General features: G+C 41.0%; 1 protein-coding gene across 1 annotated transcript in view; it reads right to left on the reverse strand.

Moving 5' to 3' along the window:
* Positions 1 to 13,932, reverse strand: part of LOC126267794 (dopamine receptor 2-like) — a 625,121-nt gene extending 611,189 nt beyond the window's left edge. Inside the window, exons 1-2 of the mRNA XM_049973098.1 lie at positions 13,780 to 13,932; positions 13,457 to 13,716 (exon numbers count right to left, since the gene is read on the reverse strand). Of these exons, the coding sequence (XP_049829055.1) occupies positions 13,457 to 13,716; positions 13,780 to 13,932 (413 nt within the window). The remainder of the gene's footprint in view (positions 1 to 13,456; positions 13,717 to 13,779) is intronic.
* Between the last annotated feature and the right edge of the window lie 781 nt (positions 13,933 to 14,713).

A 14,713-nucleotide genomic window follows, 5' to 3' on the forward strand; every position in this document is an offset into this window, starting at 1 on the left:
TTCTGCACATTTTCGTCTGACATGTGATAAATCAGCGTTCTCTGATTGCTAACCAGTTTTCAAAATTAGAAGCAGCGGTTGCTACTGACTGCACAGAGTTTCTGTCAGCAAGGAAGGCAGACAATGAACGTGTAAGCAAATGTTGCGGAAGCGCTGATAGGCAGCATCCAAAAGCCTGTGTAACAGGTTGCGTGCTAATTACGCACACAGCCGAGCCTGTGTTATGCAGGTCTACAGGGACGGGAGAGGAAAACTTCTAACATCGCTCTTGAAAGCAGAAACTAAATATAAAGCATAAGTACTAAAGAAACTTTACAATTTTTGACATTAATCGCACACTGATTTAAAAATATTACGCTTCACACACACTCGTCTTTCTTTGTTCTCCATACCTCTCTTTCATGTCGTTTTCTGAGCAGCTTGTGTTTGACAAAGAATGCAAGTAACAAAGTGAATTTACCGTCAAATTAGCCCACAACACTGATATCATTTATTTAAAAACATGATAATTATGTGCATTTCGAATGCGTACAAATGTGACAAACAGCTTTGAAGAAATAACTTTTTTTCTATGGATTAGGTCCGCAATATTACGCTCTGCTATCAAACAACTGATCGGGTACAATAAATGTCGATGGTGTTTCGCAGTACCTATTAGCAACTTCCATCGGCTGTGAAGCGGACTTGGTAGTTGAAGTTTTGAGAAGGAGCCTTGTCGAAAATATATGGTTTTGATATAAGTCTGAAGATCGGATCTCTTTCAAATGTTTCAATTCAAGCAACGATACGTAATGGTAGAGCTACACAACGCATGTATCGATAATGTTTTGTGAATCGTCTCAGTCCACCAGATACCATTTTAGTCCGGCTACAGCAACAACTTCCAGAAACTGGTACGTTTGAAACTAGGAGGGTTAACAGTGCTGCTCCATGCACGTAAGAAATGAATTGTGGATTGTTTGTGTGTGAAAGGATGCGTTGCAGAAACACTTTGTGCAAAAAACAGCAGAATCGGCACGTGTAGTAGTTCTTACATAGTTGACAAGATGTCTCTGCTGTATGCGTACCGTGAGGAGGTAGATCTGTAAGTAATTCGATATTCAGATTTATTTTACATCCAAATGGTACATTTCCATACATTTTACTTTAAAAGTCCTATTTACTACATCAAAATTATAGGGGTGACAACGTCATGGGAACAATTTTGTTAGCGACAGATTAACTAACAGTTCCCTTAAACGCTAGGTATCCTTTACGATTCACCGGCCCTACGACTACGAAATTTCGCCGAACTAGCAGGGTCTACTGCCCAGCTGTATTGCATATTACATATTCAAATAAATGATACAGTGATGTTCAATAAGAAATCCTCAAGATAGAGTACAGTAAATGTATTCCCACATGTGAATATTGACAACTATCAGCTGCATATTGGAATGACGAGAAGGAAAATTTGTGCTGGAAGGTGACCTGAACTTGGGTTTCCTGCTCATCGCGAGCGGTTCTCTTACAATTTGGCAGTCCGATCACGACCCACGGCCAGACCCAAACTTCACTACGTCTTCCACAATGCGTCTAAAACCTGTATTCGTACATTCATTATGTATATTCACGTAAGAAGAGACACCGTACCTGAAATCCGATTTCCCAGTGTCGGTGGGTAAATACGATACTTCAGTGCCTATGTTATTCTGATTTACGATGCAAGGTTCCTTCAGGCAAGGTAGAAGGAACAATCACTGCGGCAACTACAGCCGTAACGAAATACATTAAATGTATTCGCAGTTGCGACTACGGACAGCCATCAGCAGTATAATAGACGACAGTCGTCCTCGGATAGCCATATGGTAAGATGACTGCTCGCGATAAGCGGGAAATCCGGATTAGTCCTCACCTGGCACAAATTTTCATTGTCGCCACCGCTTTATACAACTAATGGCAGTTCATATTCGCAACTACGAATACATTTAATGTATTTCCTAACCTCTATAATAACCGCAAGGCTTGTTCCTTGAAGGAAACTTGCATCGTAAATCGGAATAACATAGACATTGCAATATCATATTAAGAGTGAGTTTCTCTGAATTGAGAAAGATATTTTGAAAGAAAATCAGAAACTTTAGATTTTGTAGGGAGTAGGTCACTGAATTACAGGTCACTGAATTACAGGTAACACACAAGGCATATGCACTCTGCAGAGTGTCTGCACCTTGCCACTTCTCAGGGAGTTGTAAGTAGGCTGTTTAGGTTTTTCTACTGGTAACGCCACGTAGCGCTCTGAAAATCAATGGTTGTGCTGTGTGAAGTCTGTGGCTGGTATGCATTGTTGTCTGCCATTGTAGTGTTGAGCTGTTGGCTGTTAACAGAGCGTAGCGTTGCGCAGTTGGAGGTGAGCCGCCAGCAGTGGTGGATGTGGGGAGAGAGATAGCGGAGTTTTGAAATTTGTAAGACTGGATGTCATGAACTGCTATATACATTATGACTTTTGAACACTATTGAGGTAAATACATTTTTTGTTCTCTATCAAAATCTTTCATTTGCTAACTATGCCTATCAGTAGTTAATGCCTTCAGTAGTTTGAATATTTTATTTAGCTATCAGTAGTGGCGCTCGCTGTATTGCAGTAGTTCGAGTAACGAAGATTTTTGTGAGGTAAGTGATTTGTGAAACGTATAGGTTAATGTTAGTCAGGGCCATTCTTTTGTAGGGATTTTTGAAAGTCAAATTGCGTTGCGCTAAAATTATTGTGTGTCAGTTTAAGCACATTGTTGTATAATTTTTCTAAGGGGACGTTTCATACGTCGACCCTTAGCCGAGGATACCTCACTGGAATCTTCTGATTTTTTTTTCTTGTAGTTTGTGTAATAAGTGTAGACTTTGTTTATTGCTAGCGCGTAATTGTAGAGAGAATCTCCTTTGTAATTGTAGTCTTTCATTGTTGTACAGTAAAACAGTGGTGGCATGCATGTAGAGCTGCGCTTGCAATTAACTAGATATTATTTTCAGTGCTATGTTAATGTGTTCTCTTATTTTTGCTTTTCAAATTGTGTTTTTCTGTGTTGTCGTGTGAAACATTGTGACAATAATGGCGTGTGAAAAACGTAATACTAGGCTCCAAAGTAAACTGCGAAATGACAGTGAAGACGAAAGCAATATGTTAGCGCCACCATGTAATGAATTAACTAATGTTCAAAGTAGTAATTTGGTAATAGTGCATAGGGAAATGGAGCGGGCTGCAAATAATGGTGCAGACAGTGAAACAATTAGTGAACAGGGAAGCATTATCGATCGATCAGTCGGCAACATCCGAAATGATAGGACACAAACTTGCAAATACTGTACATTCAGGTTTTGCGTCCTCACCGTATCCTCAGGGGGGTACACGCTTACTTTGTGTACCATGTGTTTGGCAAGCACAAGGTGCCCTAGCTAATATGGTATTTGCTTATACAATTTTACACATCGGTACCATATTTCTCTATCACAGAATTACATAGCTATCTGATTATTTAACTAAGAAACAATTTTTTTTTCTACATCAGTGACACATTGTTTACGCAATTACACAGTAGGATTACTCCACACTTACGAAATTGTATTTTGTCTGTACTTTGTGAACTGTTCATATTTTTTCAGAACCATTGTGATACTATGAGAGCTTTGAATGATGTATTTGGTATGGGATCACGATTTTTAAAATATGTTTGAGACAGATGACACTTTTGACATGAGCAGAGAATTTTTTTAGGTTTTGAAATTATTGGAGGAAGGTACGACGATTTTGAGAGTTGACTGAGGTGTTATGATGTTATTATTACGATGACTATATGTATTATGCTGTTGCGGTATGTTTATGATCAATAAGCTGATGCTATATGAGGAATTTGATTATGCTAGGTATTTATTATGGTGAAATATTGAAGAAGTCTCGACGAATATGTATATGTGTAATAATGTACAGAATAATGAGTAGTGGTTAGGGACTCTGGTTTGTGAAAAAGGTGGTTGTAAACCAAGAATCGTAATTTAAGAGATGAAATGTATGTAAATGCGTGAATGTATTACAATGGCGACGGAACTTTTTTGGACATTGTTATATCAATAGGATTTTGTTTCTACAGATCTGTACCGCAAATTCTTGACCTGTGAAACTTTTTATATGAGACTGTCACTGTAGCGGAAACTGCTGTAGTAAATATTTCAGTAAGAAAGGTAAGTGACCTTGACATACTGCGTTTTGGGCGCCTAGCTAAGAGGTAGTCGTCTGACAAAAGAAAGCCATTAGGTGAAAAAAAAAGAGGCCATATTGTGTGTCAGTTTAAGCACAGTCTTGTATAATTTTTCTAAGGAGACGTTTCAGAGTAACCAATACAAAGGGACGCGTATCGTCGGCGGGAAGCGTCAACGAATATTATGTCCTTATCACCTCTAGTCGTCTGATGCAAACACTTTGAGACACCTTGTATATGCTTGGTGAAAATAAATAATTTATATGACTCGTTTTTATATTTAAGTTTTTTCATGACACTTTACTCTGTTGAAATTTTTTGGTCAAGTACTCAAACATACTCAATGACAAACCTATCTTTTCGGAACATGTTATTTCAAAAAGAGTAAGCTTACAATCAAAGTTACAAGTTAACGTGGAGTCAGATACGTATTCAATATCCGTAGAACTGTTATTTAATTAGTCAAATAAAAGTCAGTTTCCCTGTAGCTGCATTTACTATTGCATTGTGACGCTCATCTCTTGTAAGTACTGTTTCTTTCAATACAATATTGTCTCATCTTCAGATAGACCTTCATTAATCAAAACCTGTAAGTAACTATAGAACCATCTAGAAAGGCCCCTAAAATGTGCCTGCCACAAAGTTTGATAATTCGTGTCGAACGCCCTGAGCTCTCGAGGCCGGAACGATAAACCGAAAAAAAGGAAAAATTGATTTTCGCTTGATCAGAGAGAGTAGAGGATTTTCGATACGAATTAGCAAACTGTCCAGCAGGCAAAATTTAGCGCAGAACACCAATGCCATATTAAAAATAGAGAACTAGAGAAACCGGCCATTGCGGAGCACAGCCTAACTAACAAACGTAAAATACTGTTTGATGAAACATTTTGTCCCATGTCTCCACGTGCTGGGATTCTGTTGGGATTCTGTTATTAATGAGGCTATTGAAATAAGAATGAGCGACAGGAACTTTTAAGCGTGATAGAGGATATTATCTGAGCGGTGCATGGAAACGAGTGATCTATGTAGAGAATCAGCAGAGACTTTCCATGTTGCGTTTACGTTTCCACGGAAGCAGTGGCGCCAACAGCGCAGGCACTGACACCGTCCGAGACAGCAGCGCGTAATCGCTGACCGATCATAAGTCGGCCAATCGTAAGCCGTCCACAGGTTATATAAGGCCACCACAGCAGCAGTGAAAACAGTCACTCGTTTCTGACGATGACAATGGAGGCTAGCATCGAAAGCTCGAGATTTTATCACGAACTAACGCGGCAATAAAACCGAGAATGTTTTACATATCAGTGCCGTCCCGTGAGACTTAGTTCTCACAGTACTATGACCACAAACTAAATAAAGTTTTCTGAACTACAGTGGAAGGAACACAAATCTTCTGTCTTTTTGTACTATTCGTAAAACCGTTACATATTAACAGTACTCAGTTAAATCTCTGTCCGTACACTGATTCTATTGACTGTTCTGTTTCTTCTGAAGACTAATCACTGTCTGCCAGTCGGCTACTATTCCTATCTCACTCGACGACTTGAAGAGTTGAAGACACAACGAACGTTCTGCAGGAACTCCCTAGCACGGCTGGGACTGACTTTCTACTTGCAACTGACAAATTCTGTTCGTGCAAGATTACTTACGCGCAAATTTCTATTCCTGGTGCTACTGCCGCTCCAAGGGGCAGTATGATTGATTTGCACACAGTGATGTTCCTGCTGCGGATGGACATTCTAAGTGCTTCTGGGAACAGCCGTCGAAACACTTTTAGATTTGTATCTTAGACACCACAAGAACCAACTGTGTGGCCCTTTGGTACAGATCCGAGTGGAGGGCCTCAACCAGAGGCTCTGACTGCCGAAGGGTGGTGGGTTTCCGTTTTCCGCTAAATAAGTCAGGAGTCTACTACACATAGGAAGCAGCTACGCAGGTAACAGGGGCTGTATGGACTGGGTGGTTTCTCAGGTTAGAGGGTCTCGGGAAAGTGCAGAGAGGGCTTTAGTTTCAAAGGATGCGGGACGAACACAGGCAGAGCGTAGACATAGTCACAATCAATATTGTAGTTGTAAACTGTCGTAGCTCTGTCGGAAAAGTGCCATTGCACCTAGTGCTAACAGATAGCACCCAGTCTCAAATCCTTATGGGGACAGAGAGCTGGCTGAAGACGGAAATAAGTTCATCCAAATTTTTTACAAAGACCTAACTGCGGACAGAAAGGATAGAGTGAATAAATTAAACGTCGAAATCTTTATTGCTGCCAGAGGTAGTTTACCTTGTAGTGAAGCTGAAGTAGATAACTCCTGTGAGTTGTTATGGGCATAGGTTATTTGTTCCTGACAACCGGAATAAGCTAATAATAGGTTTATTTTGCCGACCGCTTGACTCAGATGACACATTTGTTAAACAGTTCAAAGAAAACCTGAGTCATTTACAGTAGGTAACAGACTCATACAATTATAGTTGCTAGTGACTTCGATTTGCCCTAGACATGTTGGCGAAAATATGGTGGTAGGTATAAAGCGTCCGAAATATTACTAAATTCGTTCTGGCAAAATTATTTTGAACAACTAGTTCAGGAGCCCATTTTAAGTGTAAGTAGTCGAGAAAACATACTTGACTTCCAAGCGACAAATAATGCTTACCACATAAGGAGACGGTGACAGCTATAGGTATTAGTGGCTACAAGGGTGTTGTAGCTTGACTGAATACCGGAACATTCAAATTCACTAAAAATAAACGAACCATACACCTATTCAAAAAAGTAGATAAAAATTCGCTTGACACCTTCCTAAAAGGTAGACTCCACTCATTCCAGTCTGTGTAAGCATAGACCAGATGTGGTTAAAAGTTCAGAGAAATGGTATCGACGGCAGATCATAGATATACAGGGTGATCCAATTTAAAGGCGTCAGCATGATCCCAAGTGTTTTATGTTGTCGGAATAATTTTGCCCACTCGACGTTGATTTATCATCTTACGGTTTTTCGTTTGCATTGGCTCCAGATGCTCTACCGCACGAATCAATCACTGTTGCTAGCGTGGTTAACCCGTTATTATTCTTTATAATGACCCTGTATTGTCAGCATAGGCTCTTATAACTGTTTTATTTCCTGATAATGTTAATGATTTTAATCTAGCATGGAAATGTCGGAGTGAAATGGGGAAGAGCTACGTGGACAGAGGACTTCCTTGAGGAACACCTCGCTGTATTTGTGTCGGCCTGGATTGCTGACAATTCACCGCTATTTTAGCATTTATTCCAGTTGCTATATTCTTTATCAACTGTATAACCCCATCATTGAAACCTATTTCTTTCAACGTCTGTAGAAGATATTCATGACTTAGTACATCGAACGCATTATAAAAATAAGAAAAAGCACACTTCACCTTGGTACAGGAGTTATTGCAATGCCATCCGTGAATTCTGCTAGATTTTGAAAAATGGTTCTGCCTTAGGCGCGATTCTAATGTTGGCTAATAATTTTATCTGTAAGACATGAAATTCTCTTGTTTACTATTCTAGCTAATAATTTACAATCAAAATTCAGCAGTGAAATTGGACTAAAAGTATTTAAATCTTTGTTTCCATTATTTTTGGCACCAGAACAATTTCACTCTCCTTAAACTCAGCCGAAATCATTTTATCCTGAATAATCTCATTTACAATGTCCGTGATTTTCGAAACTGTTATTGGTCAGTAACCGATGTAAAACTCAGCTGACAGACCATCCGGTCTTTTTTTTTTTTTGGTGAGGCGCATGGAGTCTCAAACACGTACTCTTCACTGACAACCTCGAGAAAATTTTAGTTGTCAGCTTCTGTCAGCTGTGGGGCTAGGATGTCAAGGAATTCGTCCAAGGAAGTACCACTATTTTGATTTCCAGAACATAGCTCCCAATAACAGCGATAAATCTCGTCCATGATGTCCTGCTGGGTTCTGAGAATCGTACCTTGTTTTGTTCGAATTTCATCAATAAAAGTCCTTGTCACGTTTTTCGTATGCTTCACTAAATGATACAGGGAAGTAGTTTAATCTTCTGACACCGAATTTGCCTTCGATTTAATTTTCAACCCATCCATTTGACTTTTCTTGAGTAACTTCTCTTGAGTAACTTGGCGTTGACTTTTTTTATGTCTGCTATCCGAAGTGAGGAATCTGCTGAGACCCGATCATATAGATCTCTCAAAACGGAATAGTAATATTCGATAGTGCATTTCATTTCTCTTGCGCTCTGTTCACAGTATTGAAGAAGAACCTTCCTCAACTTTGGCTTCGCCATTTTAACCAACCAATCGATAGCAGTGGCGTATCTACTACGAGCACGCAGGCATAGTGCCATGCCTCTTTAATCAGGTTTCCTAAATCATGATTTATTAACAAGAAAGTCTTCAAATTCCACTGACTCTTGAATCGGCGAACTGGCTGTGTTGTTAGATTTATGCAAGCTAAGACACTTTAATGGTCGGAAAAGTAGGTAGGAAAGGTTTCTAGTTTTGTCATGGAAATTTCAAGATTTTTAGAAATATATAATCTATCAAACATGCTACATGATCTTGTAGTGACATATGTGAACTCAACAATGGAGCGGTATTTTATCCTTTAATTCTAAACCAGTAACTAGTAGTTTTATTTCACTTGAGAAATTAAAATATTGTAACTGATCTTTTGGATTTAAAACAATTAAAATCAACTCTAAGTAGTAACTGTCTTGGAGTTTCCCTTAACAAGTCATCTTTGAAGAAACGGGAACCGTCAGCTAAGTGAGAACTTCCTGAATGGCCGTTCAAGTTGTGATAGTCACATCATAGATATGTATTCCTATCCCCCTCCGGATTCCAGTCGTTACACCTCACTTACTGTAATCCCTCTCCTCACCAAAACAGCTGTTCCAACACTTGTTTCGGGAGACAATTATTTAACCGACATAAGGGGGAACTACTAAATCCGGCATTATGACTTCTTGTAACAGAGCAATATCAGTCGCGAAATCGTACAAAAATTCGTTGAGTGCCGATAATTTCATATTAATGTTTATATTGGTGACAGAATAAGATTGTGTCATTGCGCTGTCACTATGTAATTGTTTTGATGAACTAATTTAGTTTCCTGTGGTTCGGGGTTCATTTAAGCTATAACAGTTTTCTCGGTAGGCTGAACACGGAATAATGCTTCAATCAGTTTATTAGTTACTGTCCCGTTTTTTCCTACTTTTGATGTTTTCTCTTGTACAGCAAGCAGACTGATTTACTTGTACACTTTCTGATTTTTCCTCCAATGATTCATGTAGGACAGTTTCGTACTGAACATCTTTGGGCTTGGGTCGCCATTTCCGTATATTCCTTTCCCTTGGTTACGAGCTGCATTCACATTTGGTTGCGTCGGTATTTTACTTCGCGGCTCATCTGGAGCAGCAGCAGACGCTTTCGCAATTTCTGATACCGGCGCCTGCCGTCAGGTGTTGACCGTGATTTCATTTTGGCTACCACTTCCTGGTTCTTTATTAATGTCACTTACTGCCTGATCGAGGAAACAACTGGAGACGGGAGTTGTGCAACCGCTCCCTGAATTTTGTTTACTAACCGATAGCTACTGATATTTGCCAATCAGCTATAGCATCTGTTGTTTCTTGCAACTTAATACTGACTACATCCCCCTTCATTTTCTGGTACCGTAAGTGCATTATCTTTCTGTTCATCAGTTCCCATTCGCATTTTGCCTTCCGGTTCTCTATCTCCTCATCGCACTGTTTTGCTTGCGAACTGAGAGAGTTGAATAGGACAGCTCGTCCTCTAAACAACTGTCAATTGTTTCCAGAGGTCGTTTTCTCTGTTGCATTTCAGTTTCACGAGTAGTGGTAACAGGGTTTCCCTTTGTTGCTAACGGGGGAAATTGGCTGTTGTCTTGAAGGGAGACATCAGCTTGGCCCTGTGCGTTAACATCCTCTACCAGTTGATCCGGGCTATTCTTTGGTAACAGATCATTCAAGGTAAGCTTCTGATGGTGTATCAAAATACTTTTAAGAACAACCGTTCGCCGCGGGCATTCCTGTCTGAAGTGGTCGGTTTCTTTACATATATGACATGTAGCTTCCTGACCTGTATAAACAATTTGTGCCTTATACCCACAAACAGTTATGGGAGACGGAATATTCGTCATAAAGTCCATATGTACAAAGCACACCCAGTCGAAAGACTGCAGTTTAAAGAGAGAGTACGATCATCCACTTGCAGTTGATTTAACGTCCCCGTAGTTTGAAAGAGCTTCCTTAATCTGATGATTTTCAGTTTCAATGGGAAGGTTCAAGACACGAACAGTTTTATAATGAATGTCGGCTCTATAGATGGAAACCTTACTTTTATAATCATTTCTATGAACAAAATCTACTTCATAGCCACACTTTCGTAAAACTTTATCAACAATCGCAGCACTGAATAACTTGACAAAACACAGCATTTTTCCTGATCAGTTGCCAGGTTCGGACGATTTCAGAGTTGAGACCAATTACCTGTGTAATCCAATCATATATTTCCAGGGATGTCGGTTGAACAGGACGGGATTCCTTGGCAAAAGCAAATACCAGCGTATTCTTCCTGAGGTTGGTAGCCATGGTTAACCCAGCGACGAAATTGTGGTTAAACAACCGAAATTCCAATTAGCAACAGCACTACCACAACGAGTGATCAGATCACAAGGAATATGAGCGAACACGGAGATTAACGGTCGGACATCACTTGGCGAAGCACAAGTGCAGCGATGTAAACACGGAAGAGTAGCGCAGCATTTAACAGCGTCCACTCGCTAGCGCGGCTGAAACGGAACTGATCCGACTGAGCCACCTTAGACACAGACTATAGAGCGACTGCTGGAACTGATCTCTGGCACGCTCCCCATCAGACCTACACTTTCCCAGTTACTGTCCATACACTGCATTTGTAGCGCTCCTGCCCACCATACTCACCGTTCGCGGCAGTCAACCTTACGATTCCCGTAAGAGTTGGCGCAATGTGTGTGCATCTGAACTGAAGAAGAAGATACCGTCTATATAAGGCTTACCGGCCAATGGTCTTCTTAACTGCAACTGCTATTTTTGTACTACTGGATGAAATTTTCTGCCTTGTTTAGTGGTTTAACTATCTGTTATGTTTATACGTGCACCTTGTCATTTACGTGTACTGGCTTATCATCTTACCTAGATAGAGGAGTATGTATTTGTGTAAGACAGAATCCCTTCTAATTATCTCTGTCTATCTTGGCAAGTTTCTACCGAGCTGATTACAAAGCTTGTGAAGGCTTTTAATTATTTAAGTTTGGCTTTAACTATTTGTTTTGTCTAAGGTTAGGAGCTGTATTTATCTTGATAATGCGAGTCTCATCATTTGTGAGCGCATATTCCATTATTGTTTGAGAGTGCTCCCTCGCGTGTGATTTATGTTCATAGTTGACTGCAAAACACGCGAGTCCGTCTTGGTGTTTGCAGCCGTGACAGCTGGGCCGCTACCTTAGCGGCATCCTGCCCAATGCCCGAGGTCTAAGTTATTGCCGCAGAAGCGCTTTGCCGCGTCTTCTGTCATACCTGGAGAAAGTTGAGTAGTTGTGCTGTTCAGTGGGTTGAGCGACTGGCGCTAGGGTTGTAGGCTGTGGAGTTTGGCGGGATTAACTTACGAACTTTTGTTAATTAAGATTTAAATTTCATTCTAACTATTATAAACTCAGATGCCTTATGTTTATTGAATAATGTTTGCTTTTGCTTATATTGGTAAATTTCAGTAGTTTGTCACTTTATGTGTCTCTATAATTCCGATTGTTTTCATGATTGTTATTAATGTGAAATTTAAATGATCAGTATGTTTTTCTTAAATAAATATTAATTGGGTGAAAATGGTGAACTATCTGGTAGGTCTCCCTTCCACGTTTGATCCTTTCCTATGCTGAACCTGTTACCTGGGTTTTAAGCACAAAATATCAAAACAATGTAAACACTAATGTACAAATATAAAAAATATAATATTAGACGAAAATAAACAACTAAGAATGAATCCAAAAGAATTTCTTGTCGATTACACTACGGCGTTAGGGACTATTGAAATTTTTTATGCTTCTCACCGTTGCCCCATCTTGGAAACCCCGCAGTAATGATATAGGAATCTGTCAGATTATTCTACCATCTGCTTCTTAAAGACTGTCTCAAATCGCAGTAGCTCATTTCTTTTGAGTACCACAATTCAGGTCTCTCTATAGAGGTTATGCTTACTCATATTTAAGCCGGTGCTACTATCAGAATTACAGGGTGTTACTAACGTTTAGACGTTTTTAGATTTGAATAACGCGCGCTAAAAAGAAAGTACAAGAACGGTGGCCCCTTCTGTTAGTGGTTCTGAGTGTCAAGTTTAATCCCGCGTACAGGTCAGTAATGATGTCGTACTGGTAAATGTTACGCCCTGCGCTTGCAGTGGAGAAGTATTATCGCTATAGCAAATCTGTTTTGTGCGTGCGACGTGCATTTCGTATGCATTTCAAGATTCAGATGAAATATTCTATTCGCGCTTGTGCAACAGTATCGATTTGGGTAGGATACTTCCGTGTAACTGCCAGTGCATTGAATCGAAAGTCAACCGGCCCTCGGAAAACCGTTTGAACTCCCAAGAACATCGAACTTCTCCGCAACAGTTTACAGGGAGACTCTCTTCGTTCGTTACGGAAAATAGTTTCAACAAGATTCCGCGACATGACATACACCCAACAAGACTAGAAGTTCCCGTCAAGAGTTTGGTGTGTGCCATTCGAATCTGAAACCGTCAAAGCATTGCTAAAAGCCCTGTTTTTGCAGCCTGTTTGTTATCTATAAAAAGGTTCTTATCTTCCATAATTTAATAGTCTGGACTTCAAACGTATCCATGTACGTAAATTTGCAGGGCACAGTTACGGAAGAAAAATAGCCTCGCAATAGCGTTAAACAGTGATATCTTCATGTTAAGATTGCTGCCTGGTGATCACATTCCATTCTAGTTTTATTTTAAATCTGGAAAACAGAGGGAGTCAAGGCTTAATAGCCTCATTTCTATCACATGATTTTACAACGTCTATTATCGTAACAGCAGCAACTGTGATCTGATCTTCATTGTATATTTGTTTGAACGCCGGAAGTGCTACAAGTACATGAAAAGAAAAGCAACGTAGCAGCACAGATGATGTGAAGTGTGGAGCTGAAGCGCGACCTGACCTGCGGAAGTCTCGGCTCCAGCAGGCGTAGATGACGGGGTTCATTCCCGAGTTGAGCCAGCCCAGCCAGCAGACGACGGCGGAGAAGAGCTCCTGCTGCGGCAGCACCACCGACAGCGGGTTCACGATGAAGAAGGGCAGCCAGCACACGATGAACACGCCCATCACGATGCCCAGAGTCTTGGCCGCCTTCTTCTCCTTGGCGAACTTGGCCAGCTTTCGGCTCAGCGAGAAGTTCTTGGAGTTGAGCGCCTTGGAGGGCTGCCGGCTGAGAGGCTGCGATTGTGGCGGCGGCGGCAGGGGCGGCGGGGGCGGCGAGCTGGCGATAGGCGCGGGGGCGGAGGCGGGCGCCTGGCCGTGCTGGTGCGCGTGTTGCTGGTCGGCGTCGTCCGACGTGAGCTCGCTGCCGCTGCCGCCGCTGTGGTTGTGGCCGCCGCGGTGGATGCGCAGCGTCAGCTCCAGCTCGCCCGACGCCATCAGCACCTGCGCGCAACAGTACGGCTCAGGTTCAAAAAATGGTTCAAATGGCTCTGAGCACTAAAGGACTTAATATCTGAGGTCATCAGTCCCCTAGACGTAAAACTATTTAAACTAACTAACCTGAGGACATCACACATCCATGCGCGAGGCAGGATCCAAACCTGCGACCGCGGTTCCCGACTGAAGTGCCTAGAACCACTCGGCCACAGCTGCCGGCAATGCGGCTCAGGCCTCGAGGGCTTTCCTGGCGCGGTGTGAGGGCGAGTCACATACTTCTATCGGATGCACGTGTATAGGGAGATTCTGCTGCCCCCACTGCTTGACTTTATGCAACCTTCAACACCCTAAAATACCATGCACAAGATTTTCATATTCCCATGTTCTCTAGATTCAAACTGTTAGTCCAGCAGAAAAAAGGGTCGTTTTCTAGGTAATTTGATACAATTAAATTTTATAATAGGATGCATTTTCGCTAGAGATCATAGTTTCCGAGTTATTCGAGAAAACTGTACAAAAGTGATCTTCAAACTATTTTTCTTCAATAATTCGAAAATCAGGACTTCCAGCAAAGTATCTCAGTACAAAATTTAACTACATTAAGTTTCCTACAAAAAATTCCTTTTCATCTTTTCTGTCGTGCTAATGGTTTGTAAGTAGCGTGCGAGAGAATATGAAAATTTCGCATACTGTTTTTGAAGGCGATGCGCGTTGCATAAAATCCAGCAAAAGATGAACCCAGATCTCAATGCATATCTACAGTTCCCGGTACACAGTGCAA

This window comes from Schistocerca gregaria, chromosome 4, assembly GCF_023897955.1.
Source record: "Schistocerca gregaria isolate iqSchGreg1 chromosome 4, iqSchGreg1.2, whole genome shotgun sequence".
NCBI lineage: Eukaryota > Metazoa > Arthropoda > Insecta > Orthoptera > Acrididae > Schistocerca > Schistocerca gregaria.